At 51.4% G+C, this 23410-nt stretch overlaps 1 protein-coding gene across 2 annotated transcripts; it reads left to right on the top strand.

Moving 5' to 3' along the window:
* Positions 1-1403: 1403 nt before the first annotated feature.
* Positions 1404-22766, top strand: LOC105919151 (CREB-regulated transcription coactivator 2). Of its 2 annotated transcripts, XM_036135609.1 has the most exons (16): positions 1404-1636; positions 3757-3858; positions 6209-6325; positions 7188-7249; positions 9826-9894; positions 10433-10530; positions 11598-11624; positions 12806-12885; positions 13013-13062; positions 13150-13412; positions 17206-17657; positions 19548-19817; positions 19893-20066; positions 20377-20448; positions 22050-22239; positions 22323-22766. In XM_036135609.1, the coding sequence occupies exons 1-16, from the start codon at positions 1463-1465 to the stop codon at positions 22511-22513; spliced, it is 2391 nt and encodes a 796-aa protein (XP_035991502.1). In that variant the 5' UTR covers positions 1404-1462; the 3' UTR covers positions 22514-22766. The 2 variants fall into 2 exon arrangements, with proteins under 2 accessions (XP_035991502.1, XP_035991503.1); XM_036135610.1 differs by lacking the exon at positions 9826-9894.
* Positions 22767-23410: the final 644 nt, after the last annotated feature.

A 23410-nucleotide genomic window follows, 5' to 3' on the forward strand; every position in this document is an offset into this window, starting at 1 on the left:
AACGGCTCCAGGTGACTCTAGACTGAACCTTCAACAGCTTGTGCTCCTGAAACGCTCTGACCTGGCTGTGTTGCCAGATCTGGCTGTGTTGCCAGATTAAAGCATTTGGAAAAGTTTAGTAGTAAAAGTTAAAGCCCATTTCGGTGCAGTTTGAGTTCAGCCAGTGATCAAATTCTCCCTCAGGCTGGAAGGAAGAGCAAACCTCTTTTGGACCTTCGTATGATGGCGGGAGCTCAGTCTGATCTGTGCCTGATGACGTCACTGCGGGCCGACTCCTGACAGCAGCTGAGAACTGAGCGATGAGGGGAGAATGGACTGAGCCTGCAGGTACACAGAACCAAGAGGCTGTGACCATTGGGGTCAACCAATCAGAGCTGAATATGCTAATTATTAGTGTCGTCACTGCGTTTGTAACTTTGAACAGGTGAACAGGTCCAGCAGGTAAAAGAGCCGCGCTGCTGCGCTTCAATCACGTCCACAGAATCAACAGGTGAGCTACACTGTGATTTCCCACCTGCACCAGACACGCGTCACCGCCAGAGGGCGCCATAATCATGCCTCTAAATCATCAAAGCTGCACTAATCCAGAAGGATGCCTCACTCCGTCCTCTGATTGAGATCCGCAAAAACAGATCCATCCAGCTTCCCGTCTGTGTAGAAAAGACATGACCGTCTCTGCTGTTGAGATTCACAAGCAACGAAACTCAAAATAATTTGACCAAATGTTCAGTTTTTCCATTTCTTTTAGTCTGTGGTTGGTTTTTAATGCACAAACATATGAACATTTTCCACATCATGTAAATTATCCTCCTCAGTTGCACATTTCTTTGAGTGTAGTACATTAGTCAACCGCATGGTCTCTTATTCATATTTTGTTTATATATTTTCCCTTCACTTTGCTGCTGGAAACCTGAATTTCTCCACTGATGGACAATAAAAGGTTATTTCTATTAAATTTCTATTCTAGCAGCCGAGCTTGGATAAACTAGACAAATCTGAATAAATGAGATTAAAACTGTCCAAAGGATGGTAGATTTATGCTAAAATGAAAATTACTCAAGGCTTCAGCAAAAACACGTATTTAACAGATCTGGGGAAATGATCTACTTTATAACTCTTGTCAAATACATGAAACAACTGAAACTGCAATAAACAATCCAGATTGACACAGTCTGTTTTTTTTTTTTCAGTTTATTCTGAAGACATAATTTAATCTTCGTTTCTAAAGTTAAACCCTGTGTGCGAGTCGTTGTTTAGTAAAGGATAATTCTGATTATTTTAATAAATGGTGATCAGAAGTTACTTTATAATAAAGGCAGGAAGGAGCTGCTGGGAACTAACCGGGCCTGGCCTGAGGACTCTGGTCCGGAGAAGAATGCTCAGAGTGAGACCTCCTCCCGCACCGACCATCTCTGATGGAAATCGTTCCACTACGTCAGGTCGTCCGGTCCGCTCGGTGAAGATGTCTGCGACGGGTTCAGGCGGGCCAGGACCCGGACCGGGACCCGCCACGGGTTCGGGGTCCGGGGCCTCCAACCCCCGAAAGTTCAGCGAGAAGATCGCGCTGCACACCCAGCGGCAGGCCGAGGAGACGGCGGCCTTCCAGGAGGTCATGATGGACATCACCTCCACCAGGGTGAGTGCGAGGCGGAGGCGGCAGGAGGCAGCTCCCCGGAGCCACAGAGGCCTGCCCGGGCTCCGGAGAACCGGGCTCTGCTTGTCCGGGCCCCGCGTTCTGCTCCGGTTCTGTTGGGTCAGGGAGAAAAACGCCTTTTCCGGGATTTACCGTGAAGTTGGCGTCTCGCTTAGAGCCGCAGCGCTTCGGTTTCTCCGTTTCCGTCATTAGCGCAGCTAGCTCCTGTTAGCATCGATGCTAACTGTTTACTGCAGAGCCCGGTCCAAACGCCTGGTTCTGGTTAACCGGTCAGCTGCAGAACCCGGTCCAAACGCTTGGTTCTGGTTAGTCTGCCAGCTGCAGAGCCCGGTCCAAACGCTTGGTTCTGGTTAACCGTCAGCTGCAGAGCCCGGTCCAAACGCCTGGTTCTGGTTAACCTGTCAGCTGCAGAGCCCGGTCCAAACGCCTGGTTCTGGTCAGCCTGACAGCTGCAGAGCCCGGTCCAAACGCCTGGTTCTGGTTAACCGGTCAGCTGCAGAGCCCGGTCCAAACGCCTGGTTCTGGTTAACCTGGGAGCTGCAGAGCCCGGTCCAAACCAGGAGGAAGAAGAGCTGCATCACTCCCAACGCTGAAGGAGAGAAGCTGTTTGGCCGTGCTGCGGTTCTGATGCTGCGGTTCTGGTGCTGCGGTTCTGGTGCTGCGGTTCTGGAGAACCGTCCAGGCGATCCAAGGAGTCCACAGGAACCAGTCCAGAAAAACCCAAACGGTACCAGGAGCAGAACCGGCGCTCGCTGGCACCAGCGGATCAGCACCTTCGCTGATGTCATCGACCCAATTCCCCCCAGCAGGAGGTTCTGTAGAAACCGGTGCTTCACCGGCTGCCGGGTCGGTACCAGAACCTTCTGGGTTTGCTCCTTGCTCACGGCAGCTGAGGTCCAAACGGGTCTCGGGCTGAGCCGGGTTCTGGGAAGAGGAAGGACCTGCATGTCTCCCTGGAGAGGTCCGTATGTCCAGGAGAACCGGTTCTGACGGTCAGCAGAACCTGGAGGTCCAACTGAGGTTCCTCTCCTGGTTCCTTGGTTCTGATCCGCAGCAGCACTTTTATCTTGACCGGACCCTGGAGAGGAGACCAGAACCCACCGGGCTCACATCCAGCTGCAGAACCTCACACTGGTTCTGATCAGGTTTTCTGCTGTTACTCCTGGTCTCAGAACCAGAACCACCTTTCTGGGTCCAGTCTGCAGTCACAGCGTTCTGTTGGACAGGAGGTTCTGGATAAATCTGCTTAATTAGATCCTCAGAGTGCAGGCTGGGTCATCAGAACCGGTTTGGGTCATCAGAACCAGTTTGGGTCGTCAGAACCGGTTTGGGTCATCAGAACCGGTCTCCATGGAGGCTGGTTTCAGCAGACAGCGGCACCTGGAGGTGAAACCTTCATGGAGCTGGACCTGCAGAACCTCCTGGACCTGCAGAACCTCCTGGACCTGCAGAACCTCCTGGACCGGAACGTACCGGGTTTGTTTTGAAGCTCTCCTCCTCCTTCGGTGCAGAACTTCCTGGGCGTGGCCGGTCCGGTCCGGCCCGGTCCGCTGCAGGGTTTGGTTCTGAAGCTTCTCTGAGGGGAAATGAGACCAGAGGTTCCTGCAGAGAAACCCGGCAGCGTTCAGAACTCTGCAGAACTTCTCCTGGTCTCCAGCGGTGGAGGAAGCAGCTCCTCTTCCTCTCTGATAACAGAACCCTGGAAGCTGCTGACCCGGCGGACCTCGGCTGCAGAACCGTCTGGAGGTTCTGGAATCAGCCGGATCTCCTCTCAGAACCACTCCAGAAGATCTCAGGTTCTGAAGCCGAGGAGAAAGCAGCTGAAAGCTGAAGGAGGTCCGGTTCTGATCCTGTGATCCGCGGGTATTATGGGATGGTAGAACCCTGTGGGCCGGTTCTGGTTGACCGGGTCCATTCAGTGAAACCTCTAAACTGTGTCCTCGTCTCTAATCAGGTTGAAACGGCGCCGTGTGACATCACAGGTCATGTGACATCACAGGTCATGTGATCCAGGCGGATGCTGAATCGGTTGTCTTGGTGACTCGTTAAGGTTCTGATAATTGCTCTGCTTCCCTTAACGAGCTCCTGCTGTCGTCCTGCAGCTGCAGGCCCAGAAGCTGCGCCTGGCCCGGAACCAGGGACCGTACTACGGCGGTTCCTTACCCAACGTCAACCAGATCGGCAGGAACCCGCAGGACTTCCAGGTGACACGCCTCTCACTTATGATCTCACTTACCTGTCACTTACCTGAACCATGGTTATGGTCAACCCACCTGGGCTTTAGCAGGACGTACGCCTGCTTTGGAGATCTTCACCCAGAACCTGGTGGAGCCGCAGCAGAACTTCTGTGAACATCTGTGAACTCCTGCAGGAACGTTTATACTAAGCCCAGCGTTTAAACCACTTTAGAGAAGGACAGGTAAATTCTGGTTCTGGTTCTGGTTGTCTTGAAGCAGAACTTGAAATGCTGTTAAAATGGATCTGGTTCTCGTCCTCCTGTGTAGATTAACCAATCAGAACCGTGTGTTTGGATTAATTGGTCAACCAATCAGAGTCAGCTTCCATCAGATCCTCCAGGTTGGTGAGAAAGTTTCCTCTCTAAGGAAACCCAGCAGGTTGCATCAAGTCTCTCCAAGCAGCATTCACTCCTCCTGAAAGAGCGTAGAGCCACAGTGGACAGTCGTCTGCATTGTTGATGGCTTTGCAGCAATCCCTCATACTGAGCATGCATGAAGCGACAGTGGAGAGGAAAACTCCCCTTTAACAGGGAGGAGAACCTCCAGCAGAACCAGAACCAGGCTCAGTGTGAACGCTCATCTGCCTCCACCCACTGGGGCTTAGAGAAGACAGAGCAGAGACACAGAAAGCACAGAAGCTCACATTGACCCAGGAGTACTTTCTATGTTAGAGAAGACAGAGCAGAGACACAGAAAGCTCAGAAGCTCACATTGACCCAGGAGTACTTTCTATGGTAGATGGTAATAGAGGATGATCTGCCTCCCCTGATGATGTCACAGCTAACAGAACACCAGACCAGGTGTACCTTCTATGAAGAAAAAAGAGAGAGAACAAAAAGTTAAAAGCTGAAATAACAACAAACAATGCAGACTGGAGAGCAGTAGGAGAACTCAGCAGAGAGAGAGATCGTTTTCTGAGCGTTGTCATGGTGAGTCTGACATCCCCAGCAGAGCATCACTGGCCTAAACGTTAGTTACAGACTGTCATCACTAAACTGCTGCCTGTTGTCTTTAAATGTGGTCAACTGATTCACACAGAAGGTGACAGGTGGAGTCCGGTTCTGAGTCCGGTTCTGGATCCGGTTCTGGATCCGGTTCTGCAGCTTCTTCCCTGAACCTTAGCAGAATGAACCGTTCTGTTTGTGTTCATGGAGTCTCTGCTGACGCCCAGTGATGCAGATCAGAACAACACATGATGATGTGTTCTGTTCTGGTTCTGGTCCACTTCTCTGACCTGCTTCCATGTCTGCAGGCTGCTGCTGTTTACCAAGATAAAATACCAAATGCTGCACTCAGGGCTGGGAACTCTGATTGGCTGAGGAACCAGGAAGTAAACACGGCTGCACTCTGACCCTCAGTAGATCCAGACGTACCTCTGGCTTTGAAAGGAGAAAAATGTGACTGAGGCTACGTTCACCCTGCAGCCTGAAGTGACTCCATTCTGATGTTTCTGCCCATATGTGACCTGGATCTGATCTTTTTATCACAGTCTGAACAGATCTGATCTTTTCTAATGTGACCTGTGTCTGTACGGCCGGGTCTCATTTATCCCACCTGTACGTCACCGATACTCAAACGTCTCTATTCTGCGTCCTGCTGTGCAGAAGCAGGAAGAAAGACGACACCCATAGAGGACTACAACGAGGAGAGCAGTCAGTGGAGAGAAAGCTCCGGTTAGAAAATAAATTAATGACCACAAAATGCGCGCCAGCATTATAATCCATGTTTACTTCTACAAACACTGATGACGCTTTGCTACGTGTGATGTCATCGCGTCCTCTACTGCGCATGAGGGACACTTAGACTGAATTCAGTTCACACAGGAGATCACAGACAAGTCACATATATTTGGAAATGTGAACAATCATGCAAAAAAATCTGATTTCACAAAAAAAAATCAGAATTGAGCATTAAGAGCTGCAGAGTGAACGTAGCCTCAGACGTTGTTGATGGAGGGAAACGATTGTTTATTCCCTCCTGGGTGAAAATGAGAACGACTTAGGTTGATTTTATAGTAATTATCTTATTGCTCCTTTAAAGTGTAACCCAACCAAAAACTGCTCTAAGATGCTGCTTTAATGTTATATTTTCCACTTTCATTCTTCTTCATATTTTTCTTAAAGCCGTCTCAGTGCTGCCCTCTAGGGGTTGAACAGTGGCCATTACAGCTGAGGTTTCCTATTGGTTCAACGGTTCATGCTGTCATCACCGCAGCGCCGTGTTTAACCCCCCCCCCCCCCCCCCCCCCGCCGTGGCCCCCCCGCCGTGGCCCCCCCACCAACTCATCCTGCTGTCTTCTCCTGTCTCTGCCTCTCAGGGCTCGTTCCAGTCCAGCCTGGAGTCCAACCGCTCAACCCGACATCACGGCCTGGTGGAGCGGGTCCAGAGGGACCGCCGCTTTGTGTCGCCCGTCCGACCGTACCGGAACCGCCAAGTATCCTTCCTCTCCTGTCCCGCCTGTGGACCTTTGAGTGTCCGCTTATCCACGTGTTCTGTTCAGATGTGGACATCCTGGAGATCTGGGTCTGCTTCACGCTGAGAAGATGAAAGATCCCAGATTTTAATGCAGGAGAACGGCCTGATGGAGGATCCTGACTAGCAGGACTGCAGCGTTAGCGCATAGATGCTGTTAACAGGCGGGTCATCAGGCCGGATCCAGTTTTCCTGCCATCAGTGAATCTCTGACGACGTTCTAGCCTTCAACCTTCTGTTGCCTGTCTGCCCTGCTGTGGTAACCACGACCCAGTTAATGATGAAACCAGTTAGAAACAGGACCAGTCCACACTACAGCGCCTCCTGCAGGTGGGAGGTCCACTGGAGGTGCGCTGGAACTGGTACGGCTGCAGGATCCGGTTCTGGTACCGCTCGCTCAGCTGGTCTGGTCTATTGGATGGGTTAACGGGGGGGTTCTGTTCTGGGAGGGGAACCCTAGCAGGCCCTGGGTCCAGGCCTTCAGCAGGTAACAGGAAGTCTCTGAAAATGCGATGGATTTGTGATCAGAGGAACCAGAAGCAGTTAAACTCAGCAGGAAACATCTGTAATCCAGCCTGAACCTGAACGTCTCAGCTGGAGGTGACTAGAAAGCAGAGTTACTGTGATTTAATGAGTAAAGAAGCAGCGATGAGCCTGAGGAGGAGGCAGGGCTCTGATCTGAAAACATGAATTTTTAGATTCATGTTATTTTAGATTAAACTCTGAAAACTGCAGGAAGTGAAGTCCAGCTGTTTGGTTTTTAAACCTTTAAAGTGTGAATAGTCAGGGCGTGATTGTTGTTCCTTAACCCGCTGTCTCCCCAGGTGGACAACTCTCTGTACAACTCAGCCTACCTGTCCCCGCCTCCTGATGCCAGCTGGAGAAGGTGGTGTCTGCTAACCCCCCCCCCCCCCATGGAGTCTGTCCGCTGGGATGCCTGTTTGCTTTTTCTTTAAGCCTCCTGTGTGTTCCTGCCGCTCTGCAGCCCCTCTGAAACCTTTGTGTGATCTCAGGTGGTTCAGGTCGGAGCAGCTTGGTTAATGCAGACGAGTTAAACATCAGAGTCAGTTTACCTATGAGGCTGATGGCTGGAAGTTCACCTGTTTCACCCTGATGGTTTCAGTCAGGACCCACAAGAACTTCAGATGTTCCTGTGTCCTTTAATGTCCTCCAGCAGCAGATGTCCGGGCTTTCTGAAGATCTGGTTTAGTTTGGCCTCTGAAACAGACTGAACAGATTCCTGAACCGTTCCTGGATCTGAACAGGTTCCTGAACCATTCCTGGATCTGAATAGATTCCTGAATCGTTCCTGGATCTGAACAGGTTCCTGAATCATTCCTGGATCTGAACAGATTCCTGAACCGTTCCTGGATCTGAACAGGTTCCTGAACCGTTCCTGGATCTGAACAGATTCCTGGATCTGAACAGATTCCAGAATCATTCGTGGATCTGAACAGGTTCCTGAAACATTCCTGGATCTGGACAGGTTCCTGAACCGTTCTTGGATCTGAACAGGTTCCTGAATCGTTCCTGGATCTGAACAGATTCCTGGATCTGAACAGATTCCAGAATCATTCGTGGATCTGAACAGGTTCCTGAAACATTCCTGGATCTGGACAGGTTCCTGAACCGTTCTTGGATCTGAACAGGTTCCTGAATCGTTCCTGGATCTGAACAGATTCCTGGATCTGAACAGATTCCAGAATCATTCGTGGATCTGAACAGGTTCCTGAACCATTCCTGGATCTGGACAGGTTCCTGAACCGTTCCTGGATCTGAACAGGTTCCTGAACCGTTCCTGGACCTGAACAGATTCCTGAATCATTCCTGGATCTGAACAGATTCCAGAATCATTCCTGAATCTGAACAGGTTCCTCTCAGAACTTTCAGTGTATCTTTGGGGTTTTTCTTGGTTTGAATGAAAGAAAATTGAACACATTGTGTCTTTGTGACCAGCTGCTGGTGTTTAGCTCACAGTTAGAAAACAATGAAGCTAGAACCTGTTCTGGTCTGAAGAGATCTCCAGAAAGCCTAGAGAACTGTCACTCAGGACGCCGGGGGAAGGCGTCTGCCTCCGACCAGCCTGAGGACACACTCAGGCGGATCGTCCTGCATTAACAGCTGAAGCACTAACAGGAGCCTGGGCTGCTTCTCGCTTCTTCACCTTTAGCTGTTTCTTTGGGTTTTTAATCTGTTTTCTTAGTTTCACTCATTTTAACCTGCTTGGCATTTTGTTTGGTCTTTCTGATGTAAAGCTGCCTTCCACAGCACAGACGCTGAAGGACTCTGACAGGCTGCAGATGATCTCCAGCAGCAGGACAGATTCTAGTCCTGGATGGAGGTGTGGGTCTGTCTCTGGGCCTAAAGCAGGACGGAGTCACTGCGCTCTTCTTCTGTGGTGCTCACAGATGTTAGAGGCTTCTAATTCATCATGATTAGATCAAACCAGACACATTTGAGCCCATTTTTACCGTATTGGAGAACATTTCCTTCTAGTTTTCATAATGATGGTTCCATTGCAGGAACATGTAGATAAATTTTATTAGAAATAACACGAGCCAGTGAAATAAGCACCCTCCAAGCAGCAGTAACATATTTCATTCACCGGGAGAGAAACCTGCAAATTAAAACCTTTGGTTCCACACGTTCTGGCCCGTTTAGACCTGTATTATGAGCAACCGGGTTCTAGTTGGTGGTACCGATCAGTATTTGCCAGAAAAGCAACTGATGATCTTTAAATTAGTTGGGACTCCATCATCTTTGGGAAAAGATCCAAACGAGGATCTCGTTAAGACCTCGTTAAGACCTCGTTAAGATCTCGTTAAGATCTCGTTAAGAGCAGGTGTCCAACTACACGGCCCTGTGGACCACCATAGATACGTGGGTCAGTGAAGGTTCTCATGGGTCAGTGAAGGTTCTTACTGGTCAGTGAAGGTTCTTCCGGGTCAGTGAAGGTTCTTACGGGTCAGTGAAGGTTCTTAGGACCTCTTGTGTTGCCCACAGAGGGGCTGAAAATGTCTTCTAACAATAATTCCGAACATTAGATCCAGATATAATAAAGTGGAATTTAATGAACTTAGTTTCAGGAAAAACACAAAAAATGTGTAGAAAATACCAATTTATCTAGATTAAATAATCATTTATGGAACTGGAACAGCTGCAGCTAAATGGAAATGTTTTCTTTTTGCCATCTGCAGAATGAGGCTCTTTACTCTGAAGTTGAGTCGTTTTTAATGCTCAATAAAACAGATTTACTAACATAAAACACCTTTAAATAGAAGCTGTGTATCAGATGCTGGTTTAGCTTTTAAAAAGCACAGAACCAGTCGTCTGAGGCCTCCTGCGCTGCTCCTGCTGCCTCTATCTTCCTCCTTTCTGGGCTTGCATCTGATCGCTCCCCCTCCCCCACATGTTTCTCAGCCGCTGGAGGAAAATAACTGTCTGTTGTTGTCGATCAAAAAGGAATTGGTCTGGAAACTTCCCCGGAGATAAAAGCCAGTTGTTCCGTCTTCCCACCACCGCGCTCAACAGGTGATCCTCCTCTTCCTCCTCCTCTTCCTCCTCAGAGATTTCTCCTTCCTCTCCTCCTCCTCCTCCTCCTCCTCCTCCTCTCGTTGCTCTCATGATTCTCCTCACTCTCACGGTTTCAGCTGCTCTCCTTTCTCAGAACCAGCCCGGTCCGTAGGTTCTAGTGGGTCCGCTCAGAACGTCAGTCCTGGTTCCTGCAGCTCATTTGGGTCTTTGGGTCTGTGTGGAGAAGCAGATTTCAGCCCGTGTTCTGGTTCTGAGCCGTGTTCTGGTTCTGAACCGTGTTCGGGTTCTGAACCGTGTTCTGGTTCTGAACTGTGTTCTGGTTCTGAGCCGTGTTCTGGTTCTGAACCGTGTTCTGGCTTTCAGCCCGTGTTCTGGTTCTGAGCCGTGTTCTGGTTCTGAGCCGTGTTCAGGTTCTGAGCCGTGTTCTGGTTCTGAACCGTGTTCGGGTTCTGAACCGTGTTCTGGTTCTGAACCGTGTTCGGGTCGGATGTTCTGTGTCTGATGCTCCTCCTCTGAACCCGTCTCTCCTCTTCAGAACCAACTCGGACTCGGCGCTCCACACCAGCGTGATGAACCCCCCCATGGGCGACCCCTTCTCCATGGGCGGACCCCCCCAGGGCAGCCGGCGCAGCGGTGAGGAGAACACTGACCCGTTTGAGCAGAACCTCCTGGTTAGACCCAGAACCTCATGGCCGCGGTGACTTTCAGAACCATCTGGGCCGGTTCTGTTCATGCTCTGATCCCATGGTGTAGGTTGGAGGTGAGGCTGGTTCCTTCTGGACGGATCAGAGCTGAATGGTACCGCTCTGAAGGTTCTGCTCCGTCTAGGTCCGGTCCTCAGCTGCGGTGCTGGGATATGGACCAGAACCGACCCGGTAATTCCACATCCTCCGGTCTGGACCGGCTCCGTGAAGCCTTCAGCATCCGTCTAGGTCCGGTCCGAAGTTCCTCTGAGCCCGGTTAGAGCGTCGTGATTACAAGCAGAACGCAGCTCTGTGTGGGTCGGCACGGAACCGGCCGGTTCCTGGTGGTACCGGCCGGTTCCTGGTCCAGAAAGAGCGATATTTAAATAGAACTGTTAACTGAATATAAAACATATTTCATTTGTGCTTAAAGATCTTTATTTACACCGACTCTGACAAACCGGACCGGACCAGAATGCCGGTGGAAGGATGAGGAACGGTTCTGTTAACGTAAAGTTCTGCTCCGTCTGTCGGGTGAGAGCAGAACGGAGCGAGCCGGAGGATGTGGAACCGGGTTCTGACGGAACCGGGTTCTGCCAGCAGATGTTCTGCCAGCAGATGTTCTGCCAGCAGACGGCCCGGAACGGTCCAGGTTGTCTGGTGAGGAGCTCCCCGGTTCTGGAGGAGTTCTGCCACTTCTGGTCCGGACGCCTCTTGGTTCAGACTGGGACCGACCCAGAAGGTCCTAATCCTCTAGGAGGAGCTGGACTGTTTGGATCAGAACCAAATGTTTTCATCGCTTAGATGACACGATGGTCAGAGTCGGAACCACAGAACCCTGATTTAGAACCAGTAGAACCTTTTCTGCAGAGATCACAGCAGAACCGCCTCCTTGGTTTCATGTGTGCAGCAGAATCAGATCCGTTAAACCGAGCCGGGCTGCTGGTTGATGATCAGAACCAGGAGGTTCTGTTGGACCCGTGAGGCTGAAACCTGTTCTCTGTGTTTCATCTGCAGGTCCGACTGACGGAGAGAACCGCAGAAGTGAGTAAAACGCCGAGCTGCAGCAGTTAATCAGAACGTCTGGAGGCCTCGGACCGGACCGGACCGGGTCGGGTCACGGTACCGTCGGCTCCAAGCCGACCCGTTCGGCTCTCGTATTTCAACCTCCAGCTGGACCTTAGGGTTCTAGTGTTTGTGGGAAAGATCCAGACGGGTCATGGTTCTGTTTAGAGCGGGGGAACCGTAAACGGGTTCATCCCAGACCCAGTGCTGCCGCGCTCCAGAACCACCTGATCCAGAACCAGCAGCGCTGAATATCTGGTTCCTGTTTGGGATCAGCGGAGGTCCGGTTTGGTTCCACCATCATCCTGCTGACCCGCCTCAGAACCCATAAAGAACCTAAAATTAAACTCTTAATATCAAGACATCCAAATATTTCCTTCCTCTGTCAAATCAGAACCTTTTGCTGAAACTTTGGTCCAATCAGGTTCTGACCTGTAGATTAAAAACCCGTGAAACCAGAACCGGTCAGATGCTAAATTCTGCTGCCGACCAGAACTTCTGGAGGATCCGACTTGCTTCTGTGAGCCTGTTTGAGCAGAACCTCCAGTGAGACGGCCCGCTGGGGCAAACAGAACCGCCCTTCCTGTCCACCAGGCCCGTAGAACCACAGAACCTCGGCATCAAACGGGCCGTGTGTGAACACTGGGTCAGAAACATTCTGCACCGATAAGCTCCAGAACCGTCTGGTGGGCTCACATCCACACCTGGTGTCTGCTGGCTTTTCTGTAGCAGAACCAGCCGGTGAAACAGAACCTTCAGGTCCAGTTTCTCCAGAACCATCCAGAGGGTACCTGGGAGGGGATGAGAGTCTCCTGGGTCCTGATTGGACAGAAAACAGGAAGTCCTCTGGCGGTGGGAGACTGGCGTTAGGATGGAGAACCGGGTCAGAACCGTCATCTGTAAGCAGAACCTTCCTCAAACTTAAGCGGATTGTAGAAAAACTGGAAAAGGAATGAAAATGATAACCGGGTCACAAAAAGTCCAACTTCTGTGACCCGTTTAAGGCTTGAATGGTTCAGGCGAGCTCCTGATTCACCAGAAGGTTCTGTTCTTCAGCGGGTCCGCTCGGTGTGGTTCTGCTGATCCGACGCTCTGGTTAATGAATCCTGGTTCTGTGAAAGCCGGAGGGTAGAACCTCACGGTTCTGCTGTGTTCTGCAGTGTTCCCGTATCCGGTTCCGCCCATTGAAGAGAACGTCCTGGATGAAGACAAGCTGCTCAAAGCCTGGGACGCCAAGAAGGTATGTGCGGTTCTGCCTGTGCAGCTTTAGCAGAAGTTCTGCTCAGAACCAGGAGGTTCTGCTCAGAACCAGGAGGTTCTGCTGCTCCTCTCTGGCTCTAACTGAAGTTCTCCGTCTTCTGCTCCAGCTGCCGCTGTCGTCGTCTCGACCGAAGTCCTGCGAGGTTCCGGGCATCAAGTAAGTGGAAGAGCCGGGTTCTGGGTTCTGCGGCCCGGTACCAGATGTTTGCAGAACGTCTGCCAGAACTCTCCCGTTTGCTCGCAGCATCTTCACGTCGCCGGAGCAGCCGTCCACGCCGGTCCAGGGCGCCCCGCAGGTTCCCAGCAGCACCGGGGGCTCGCTGCCCGACCTGTCCAGCCTCCACTTCCCCTCGCCGCTCCCCACGCCGCTGGACCAGGACGAGCCCAGCTACCCCGGCGCCTCCGCCCTGAGCGGGGGCAGCAGCACCGGGAACCTGGCCTCCACCCTCACCCAGCTGGGCATCAACGCCGCGGGGGGGAACGCCGGCTACCGCCACCCGTCTCCAGGTGAGCTCCCCGCCGGGTTAACCTGCCGAGAACCACAGAAGAAGAAACGTTTGCTGAACGCTGCGAGCTCCAGACCCAACAGGGTCTCCTGGCCTCTGTTGTCCTAAAATAAAGCAAAAACACGTTTTAAATAAATATAAATGCTTTAGATAAGTTCTGCAAACGTCCAGATGAAACAATTTTTAACTTCAGTTAAAACGACTAAAGAGTCTTTACTCATAGAAAAACAAACATGTGAAAATGTTTGTCTAGATAAATATAGATCTAAAATATTTCCAACTCGGACCACGTTTGGACCTGAATAAATTATATTCCTTCATTTCTGCAGAATAAAGAAAAAAATAGAAACTTTTTTACTAAATTTTATTGAATTTTTCAACTTGATGATAACCAGAGAACTTCAGGGTCGCTTTTCCCCACAACCCAGCAGAACCTTTATGGGTCCAGTTGTTCCGGTTTCTCTCATGCTGAGGTGGTCCTGCTGGATGTGGAATATGGATCAGAACCGGTTCTGCCTGGAACCCACTGAAGGAACCGGGTTCTCTGCTCTACAGCCCCGTTAGGGCTGGTTCTGGAGCTTGTTGCCTTCCTGCTTGTCCCGACCGGTCCGTTAGGCCCGGTTCTGGTACTGCTGCAGATTGAGCGTGTTTCTGTGGGTCGGTGCCGGTAAAATAAGGCAAAACTAAACGGACCTGTTGGTTAAAGTGATTTATTAATCAAACTTTCCTTTTCTGACGCTGCAGCTTCTATCTGAGCTCCAGAGCCCTGAGGCTGGAAGACCTCCTCACCATCACCCTAATCTTTAGCTCCGCCCACAGATCCAGGTCTGGACTCTGACCGGGCCGCTCCAGAACTTTAATAACGGTCCGGCCGTGTAATTAAAACCTGCTGAACGTTGTGTCGGCGGAGCGGCGCTCCAAACCTCAGAGTTCAGACGGCTCGACTCTCTTCGGTCGGAAAATGTCGGCGTCTCTAATCGCTGGTGAGGTGACTGCAGGAACCGCAGACAGGAAGCTGCTGAACGGACCAGAACCTGGACCGGGCCGTTTAGGAGCACGGTGCAGCAGAGCGGACGCACCACCAGGGTTCCGGCGCTTATCTGAAGTGCAGCGAGGCGAGAAGTGGGAGGTTACAGATGAGATGTGGAGATAACGAGCTGCAGGGCTGCAGACGTTCTCCCTGCTTGCAGCGCTGCTCGTGCTGCGTTTAGGGACACCAGATCAGTTGGTTTCTGCTGGTGCTGCGTTTAGGGACACCAGATCAGTTGGTTTCTGCTGGTGCTGCGTTTAGGGACACCAGATCAGTTGGTTTCTGCTGGTGCTGCGTTTAGGGACACCATGATCAGTTGGTTTCTGCTGGTGCTGCGTTTAGGGACACCGTGATCAGTTGGTTTCTGCTGGTGCTGCGTTTAGGGACACCAGATCAGTTGGTTTCTGCTCGTGCTGCGTTTAGGGACACCGTGATCAGTTGGTTTCTGCTGGTGCTGCGTTTAGGGACACCAGATCAGTTGGTTTCTGCTAGTGCTGCGTTTAGGGACACCAGATCAGTTGGTTTCTGCTGGTGCTGCGTTTAGGGACACCAGATCAGTTGGTTTCTGCTGGTGCTGCGTTTAGGGACACCGTGATCAGTTGGTTTCTGCTGGTGCTGCGTTTAGGGACACCGTGATCAGTTGGTTTCTGCTGGTGCTGCGTTTAGGGACACCGTGATCAGTTGGTTTCTGCTGGTGCTGCGTTTAGGGACACCGTGATCAGTTGGTTTCTGCTCGTGCTGCGTTTAGGGACACCGTGATCAGTTGGTTTCTGCTCGTGCTGCGTTTAGGGACACCGTGATCAGTTGGTTTCTGCTCGTGCTGCGTTTAGGGACACCGTGATCAGTTGGTTTCTGCTGGTGCTGCGTTTAGGGACACCAGATCAGTTGGTTTCTGCTGGTGCTGCGTTTAGGGACACCAGATCAGTTGGTTTCTGCTGGTGCTGCGTTTAGGGACACCAGATCAGTTGGTTTCTGCTGGTGCTGCGTTTAGGGACACTATGATCAGTTGGTTTCTGCTGGTGCTGCATTTAGGGACACCAGATCAGTTGGTTTCTGCTCGTGCTGCGTTTAGGGACACCAGATCAGTTGGTTTCTGCTGGTGCTGCGTTTAGGGACACCGTGATCAGTTGGTTTCTGCTGGTGCTGCGTTTAGGGACACCAGATCAGTTGGTTTCTGCTCGTGCTGCGTTTAGGGACACCGTGATCAGTTGGTTTCTGCTGGTGCTGCGTTTAGGGACACCGTGATCAGTTGGTTTCTGCTGGTGCTGCGTTTAGGGACACCGTGATCAGTTGGTTTCTGCTGGTGCTGCGTTTAGGGACACCGTGATCAGTTGGTTTCTGCTGGTGCTGCGTTTAGGGACACCAGATCAGTTGGTTTCTGCTGGTGCTGCATTTAGGGACACCGTGATCAGTTGGTTTCTGCTGGTGCTGCGTTTAGGGACACCAGATCAGTTGGTTTCTGCTGGTGCTGCGTTTAGGGACACCAGATCAGTTGGTTTCTGCTGGTGCTGCGTTTAGGGACACCAGATCAGTTGGTTTCTGCTGGTGCTGCATTTAGGGACACCAGATCAGTTGGTTTCTGCTGGTGCTGCGTTTAGGGACACCAGATCAGTTGGTTTCTGCTGGTGCTGCGTTTAGGGACACCAGATCAGTTGGTTTCTGCTGGTGCTGCGTTTAGGGACACCAGATCAGTTGGTTTCTGGGCTTCTTGCTGAAGTTTCTCCTTTTTAAAGCAAAAATGGGTGTCTGTCCTCCATGGAATCTGCTTAATTCACCCCAGAAAGTGTCTGAATGCAGAGAAAACAGCTGATTGTGTCAGACTCAGCAGGAACATCGTCTGCAGAATGTAGAAGCAACCATGTTTAGTTCGGACAGTCGATGCTTATTTAACACCAAAACTGCAGAAAAAGCGAGTAAAACAGCTTTATTATGGGTTAGGGCTGCTCATCCGATGCATTAACGAACTGATCACCTGTAATTAACAGGAAGTGGTCAGTCAGCTGCTGCTGCCCATCGACCTGCGAAGGGTTAGGCTGGTTTATTCAGCTGCTCTTCCTTTTCAGTCATACCTGTATTTACGTAGATTTAAAAGGCATTAAAGTGTTTATATGACGGGAGGTTAAGGTGAGCTCTGACTCTCTAGTTCAAAGGTCATGGAGGTGTGAATCGGTACCAATGAAGCAGCTCTCAGGTCCATAACCCCTGGCCTGGAGCGTAGTGTCCTGCTCTAACCTGCAGGGGGCGGTGGCTCCCCCCAGCCCACTTTAACAGTCAATGCAGGAAGTTCACACCTGAGGCTTTCACATTATATTTAGGCCAGAAGAAAGTTAAGAAACCCTGAACCAGAGCCCAGTGGGCTTAATGCGACTTCATTAGTCTGTGGTTGGTACTGACTTCCTGTGATTTTTAGTTTTTATTGAAGTCATAATCAATAGGAGTCACAGTAAAGGTGAGCCGGCATGTACAACATTGGGGAAGAGACTTGTAGTGATTTCATTAGATGTCTGGCATTGTGTTGATTTTCTCCGCTCCTGACTGTGCACCCCCACAGTGTTGATCACAGAATGGACCGTCTGCAGTCTTTAAAAATTTTTTAAAAATCTATTCTACCAAACTTTAGGGGTGAGGCTGCAGCCTGCTTTAGAAAACCTAAAACTAAAACCAATGCTTGGGATGACGGTGAGGCTTTTATGTGTGGAACCTGTCTCTGCGTCCAGGTGTGGTGTCTGTAAATGTCGGTTAATCGTGCGCTCTCCTCCCTCAGGGCTCCTGGCGTCTCTACAGAGCACGCTCAGTAACCCCAACCTGCAGTCGTCACTGAGCAACCCCAACATCAGCAGCCACTCCTTCTCCAACTCCCTGAGCTCCGCCTCCCTCCACTCGTCGCTCAGCAACCCGTCGCTGCAGTCGTCGCTCGGCTCCTCCCCCTCCCTACCGTCCTCGCTCAGCAGCCAATCGCTGCACTCGTCCCTCAGTAACTCCTCCCTCCAGTCGGGCGGCAACCCCAGCTACAGCGGCGGAGGGGGCGTGGCGGGCTCAGGCTCCTCCCCTTACTCGGCCATGCTCTCGGGTCAGGGCCAGCAGGCGCTCAGCACCTCCCCCCGGAGACGGGCCCAGCTGTCCCCGCTCATCCTGCCCATGGTGGGCGAGTCCAGGAGGCATCACTCCAAGCAGTTCTCCCCCACCATCTCCCCGACCCTGTCCTCCATCTCACAGGTAAGTCACACCTGAACTCAGGTACACTCAGGGACGCTGAGGTCTTTATTCAGGGCTTAATTCTGTCTGTCGGCCCAGCAGACGTACTTTTGATCAAAGAACATCGTACCTGTTAAATTCACTAAGTGTTTTAAAATGTTATCAATTCATTTAGAAATTTAAAATCCTGTTTTTCACTTGGTGTTAAAAAGGAACCAAATGGATTAAAATTAGATTTACTGAGGATGAATGATGGATGGATGGATGGATGGATGGATGGATGGATGGATGGATGAAGGGTGAATGATGGATGGATGAAGGGTGGATGGATGGATGGCTGGATGAAGGTGAATGATGGATGGATGGATGAAGGATGGTGGGACGATGGATGGATGAATGGATGGATGGACGATGGATGGATGATGATGGATTTATGAATGCATGAAGGATGAATGATGGATGGATGATGGATGATAAATGGATGGATGGATGGATGAAGGATGGTGGGATGATGGATGGATGAATGGATGGACGGACGATGGATGGGTGGATGATGATGGATTTATGAATGCATGAAGGATGAATGATGGATGGATGATGATGAATGGATGGATGATGGGATGAAGGGTGATGATGGATGGATGGTGGGATGATGGATGAATGGATGAAGGGTGGACAGATGATGGATGGATGATTGATGGATGAAGGATTGATGGATGGATGGATGGATGAGGGTTGGATGATGATGGATGGTGGGATGATGGATGGATGATGGGTGGATGGATGGGTGATGGATGAATGAAGGGTGGATGATGGATGGATGTGGATGGATGGATGGATGGATGGATGAAGGGTGAATGATAGATGGATGAAGGGTGGATGGATGGATGGATGGATGAAGGATGAAGCGTGGATGGATGTATGGATGGATGATGAAGGGTGAATGATGAATGGATGGATGAAGGATGGTGGGATGATGGATGGATGAATGGATGGACGGACGATGGATGGATGGATGATGATGGATTTATGAATGCATGAAGGATGAATGATGGATGGATGATGATGAATGGATGGATGATGGGATGATGGATGAATGGATGAAGGGTGGACAGATGATGGATGGATGATTGATGGATGAAGGATTGATGGATGGATGGATGGATGAGGGTTGGATGATGATGGATGGTGGGATGATGGATGGATGATGGATGGATGAAGGGTTGATGGATGGATGGATGATGGATGGATGGATGATGATGGATGGATGGATGGATGAAGGGTGGATGATGGATGGATGGATGGATGGATGGATGGATGGATCACAGCCAATCATGAAGCCCATAAACATATCAGAGTAGACCCCGCATCGACCGCTTTCGCCTATGTGCGCTGACGGGATTTAGTGGCGCCATCTTGGGGAGGTCGACAGCTCAGCTCAGTGTAATGTGTTGACCAGGCGCAGAATCAATTTTAGTCAACTAAACTAAACTGTATCTCTCTACCTAACATTAGAAAACTCACATTCTAATAAAAAATATAAACAATATCTTTTCATCTTGTCAAAAGTTATCCCTCGAGCTTTGACGTAGATTGTCCCTCGATTTAAACAAAAATACGCCGCACAGTGCTGAGGCATCATTAGTGTGTTCAGCTAGAATCAGCAGGTTAGGGTAGCAGGTTGACCGTTCCAAGATGGCGGCCGTAATTCCTGCGCAGCGACAGTCAATGCGGGGTCTACTCTGATATTATGTCTATGATGAAGCTGATGATGGTCAAGCTCAGCCAACAGGAAGTAGCTCCATAACCCCTGAGGTCACTTCCTGTGAGGTCACTTCCTGTGAGGTCACTTCCTGTGAGGTCACTTCCTGTGAGGTCACTTCCTGTGAGGTCACTTCCTGTCTCCATCAGGGCGTCCCCCTGGACACCAGCAAGCTGCCTCTGGACCAGCGCCTGCCTCCGTACCCGCTCAGCCAGTCCCACCAGCACCAGTCGCCCCCCGGGCAGCAGCCCCACTCTCTGGGTCAGCACCACGGTCAGCACCAGCAGCACCACGGTCAGCACCACGGTCAGCACCAGCAGCAGCAGCACCGCCTCCAGCAGTCGCGAACAAACGCCCAACAGCAGCAGCTCCACCTGCAGAACCTGCGGAACCAGCACCTGCAGCAGCACTTTGGATCGGTACGTCTGGCCCGGCCCGACTCACTCCGCCGTGGAGGTTCTGTGATGTTCTGACCCGGTTCTTCTCCTCCCCAGCCTCAGAGGCAGCTGAACATGGCCGTGAAGTCGGAGAGCGCTTTGGACCCGTGCGTCCAGACGTCTTCCCTGGGCCCGGTCCAATCGGACCTGGAGCAGCAGGTGGAGCAGCAGAGGAGTGGAGGTCTCCCCCAGCAGCAGCAGCAGATCAACCTGAACACAGACTTCTACAACGTGAGTCGACCCACCTGCTGGAACAGGCTAACCAGAACCGCTCTGGAGCTAAAGCTGTTCCGTCAGCAGAACCCGAATGTTCCCTCAGCAGAACCTGAGGCGGGTCCGGAACAGAACCGGAAGCACCCATCCACATTTTTAGAGCTGATCCTGATCCCTGAAATGGGCCGGTACCAGAGATTACAGCAAACAGAACTCTGGTACCGGTCCAGAACCACAGTGCTCCGGGTCTAAATGTTCTCCGATACGTTCTGTGTAGCTTTAGCTGGTCAGAGGACTAAATGTGTCTCACTGTGTCGTTTCTTTGCAGGATGCCTTGTTTAGCTCCCTGCTGGACGACCCCTACCTGAGTCTGCAGCTGTCAGGAAAGGCCAGCCAGCAGGTAAACCGGACCTCCGTTTGCAACGCCAGAACCTGCAGAACCTCCGTCTGCAGCGCCAGAACCTGCAGAACCTCTGACTGCGTGATGTTTCGTAACTCCACCCGTTCAGGACGGGTGTCGCCAATTAGCACCTTGGCTGCCGGTGTAGGTACCAGATTGACTCGGGTCCTGCCCCTTCTGATGACGTCACTATACATAGTTGGTTTAACGTTTGCTCAATTGCGCAAAATATTGAAATTGGTCTGGACAACTTACTAAAGTAATTATAGCGGGGTGTATGTTTTATTCGAGAGCGGGATTGCGTTTGTAAATGGACAATTTTACGAAGAAATTCGCCATTGTCCCTGCGCCTCCTGATGACGTCACTATATGGCAACGCCACTCAAACAAACTACATAGAGCCCGCGGTCTGCATTTGTAACGAATCAATTTTGTTAAGTTAATTTAGCGGTTTCTTTTTTCTCAAAAGCTTGAACAATGTACCAAATACCACAATAAAAAAATAATCAAATTCATCACAATCTCATCTGGAATAATAAAAAAAACGTGATCAGAAAGAACAACATCAGTACAAAAAGGAGGAATGAACGTTTTGATTTTAAAGTGATGAATGCCGTGATAAAATTTAATTTGGCTGCTGACTTTTATTAAAAATGAAATGAGTTTATGGTTTAGTTTCCCTTCACAACTTAAAAAAAATTGGAGGAATGAAATCTCTCTAAGGTTGTAACTTTGATCCTGCAAAATTACATTGCAAAATGATGTTAAAAGTTTTCATGCCTTGACTAATTTACGGGAAAATAAATAACCATAAATTAACAAAATAAAATTGATTTGTAAATGGAGACTGCGGGCGCAATGTAGTGTGTTTGAGATGAGTTGCCATATATTGACGTCTTCGAGAAGCGCAGACCCCGCCCCGAGTCAATCTGGTACCTACACCGGCACCGGCTGATAAACGGGCGGATGGAGGTGGATCAGTAAAAACCCACCAGAACCACGACTTCTAGACAACAATCAAATAATCAGAACCGGTTCTACTCCTCATGGTGTCACAGATTCACGTCTAAATCTGCTGTAATTATGGTTCCGATGATCCACGCCGACTGGGCAGAACCCTTTGAACTGACCTGGATAGAGAATCTGACCAGAACCCACGTGGTTCCATCACAGCTAACTGATCAGAACCACGACTCAAACGTTGCAGGTTGAGCGAGGTGAAGCGAGCTTATGGTGCAGAACCAGAACCATTTCAGTGGGTGATCGGACCTTTGAACAGTTAACGTTCCTTCTGATGGGAACCTCGGGTTCCTGGACTGGTTCTCAGCCCAGGAACCCGAGGTTCTGTGGGAGGAGTCGTCACATCGGACCTGATCGCCCAATCAGAACAGGCTGTGCGTAGCCATGGCAACAAGTAGACGGGAGTGATCTGCGTGGCCACAGAGCCTCCTGGGAACCTCAGCGATGGTTTTATATCCATTTTACTGCAGAGGTTCTGGTGAGGCGGTCCGGTCCAAACTCCTGTCACTGCTGCAGTGCTGCACCTTCACCAGCAGGGGCGCTATACACCATGCTGAAACAGGCCTCCTCTTCTCCTCCAGTTCACAGCTGAGAACCCGGCGGACGGCCTGTCCCTGAACCACAGCGGGCCGAGCCAGAACCGGTTCCCCTCCAACAGCCAGGGGCCCCTGGAGATGCAGGAGTCCGGGGACCAGCAGCAGCTCAACAACCAGAACCAGAACTACAGCGGAGGAGACGGCCGACAGAACGTCCCCAACATCATCCTCACAGGTACCAGCCAACAGAACCGGTCAGTAGAAGTCTTCATAAAGCCGGGTTCTGCTGTGGTTCTGATACCCCCTCCCCCCCCGCAGGAGACTCCCCCACAGGTCTGTCCAAGGAGATCGCCAGCGCTCTGTCCCACGTCCCCGGCTTCGAGATGGACCCGTTCTCGCTGGACGAGCAGCTGCGGATGGACCCGCTGTCTCTGGACATGCTGGAGGGCGAGCTGATGCTGGCCGACCCGGCCGTGGAGGACTCCTTCCGCTCCGATCGCCTCAAGTGAGCCGGCCGTCCAGCGCCGAGCAGGACCTTCATCCGTCAGCAACTTTCACTGGAGGGCCCAGGTCAGCTGACGGCGATGGACCCGCCCCCCCGCCTGAGGCGCCTCACGCTCTCGCTTCTGATTGGCCGTCAGCGCGTCTGATGCAGGAGAGACGGCGGCTTCATGTAAAAACCGAACCAGCAGCGCTTTGAGGAGCTTCCTATGCACGCCGCCACCGCGCACACAACCTAGAACCCGGCGCCGCCCGGAGCCCGGCGCCGCGCACACAACCTAGAACCTAGAACCCGGCGCCGCCCTGAGCACGCCGCCGCGCACACAACCTAGAACCTAGAACCCGGCGCCGCCCGGAGCCCAGAACCAAGAGCCCAGAGCCCGGCACTGAGCCCGGCGCCACCCAGCGGCCTCTTTAACGGAACGCAGCCATCGTGTTTGTAGAGAAAATGTTTTTCAGAGTTGCCCCCCCCCCCCCCCCCCCCCTTAGAGTTACGGCAGCTCAGCAGAGTCTGTGCTGAATCTGAGTGGTTCTGAAAGGTTCTGCTCAGTTACTCTAGCAGAGACCCAGATGTTCCAGAGCTGGTCCGGGTTCCCTCATGGATGCAATTAGCGCCACCAGAAGCTTAGCTTTACCTACGGCCCAGACTGCACCTGCGGTCCTGTGGTTCTGATCCAGGTCCTGGATCCCAGCGGCAGAAATGTTCTCAGTAGGGTGGCCGGGTTCTGCTGCTCCTTCACATCAGGAGTCAGCCGAGGAGGTTCTGATGATCGTGGACCCAGAACTTCCCTTTGGTTCTGAGAACACCTCCATCATGGGCTGGTGGTGCTGGTAGGCGGGTCCGGTTTTCCTCCAGAACCGGTCCCTTTAGCCGACCCCAGATAATCAGCAGAGAACAGCAGAAG

This window comes from Fundulus heteroclitus, chromosome 3, assembly GCF_011125445.2.
Source record: "Fundulus heteroclitus isolate FHET01 chromosome 3, MU-UCD_Fhet_4.1, whole genome shotgun sequence".
In the NCBI taxonomy this organism is placed as follows: domain Eukaryota; kingdom Metazoa; phylum Chordata; class Actinopteri; order Cyprinodontiformes; family Fundulidae; genus Fundulus; species Fundulus heteroclitus.

Bases quoted from the DNA above. Each gene is read 5' to 3' on its own strand.
- LOC105919151 (XM_036135609.1), top strand. From the start codon at position 1,463: ATGTCTGCGACGGGTTCAGGCGGGCCAGGACCCGGACCGGGACCCGCC. The intron at 19,818-19,892 runs GTACGTCTGGCC...TCTCCTCCCCAG, and splicing joins TGCAGCAGCACTTTGGATCG to CCTCAGAGGCAGCTGAACAT. The intron at 20,449-22,049 runs GTAAACCGGACC...CTTCTCCTCCAG, and splicing joins CAGGAAAGGCCAGCCAGCAG to TTCACAGCTGAGAACCCGGC.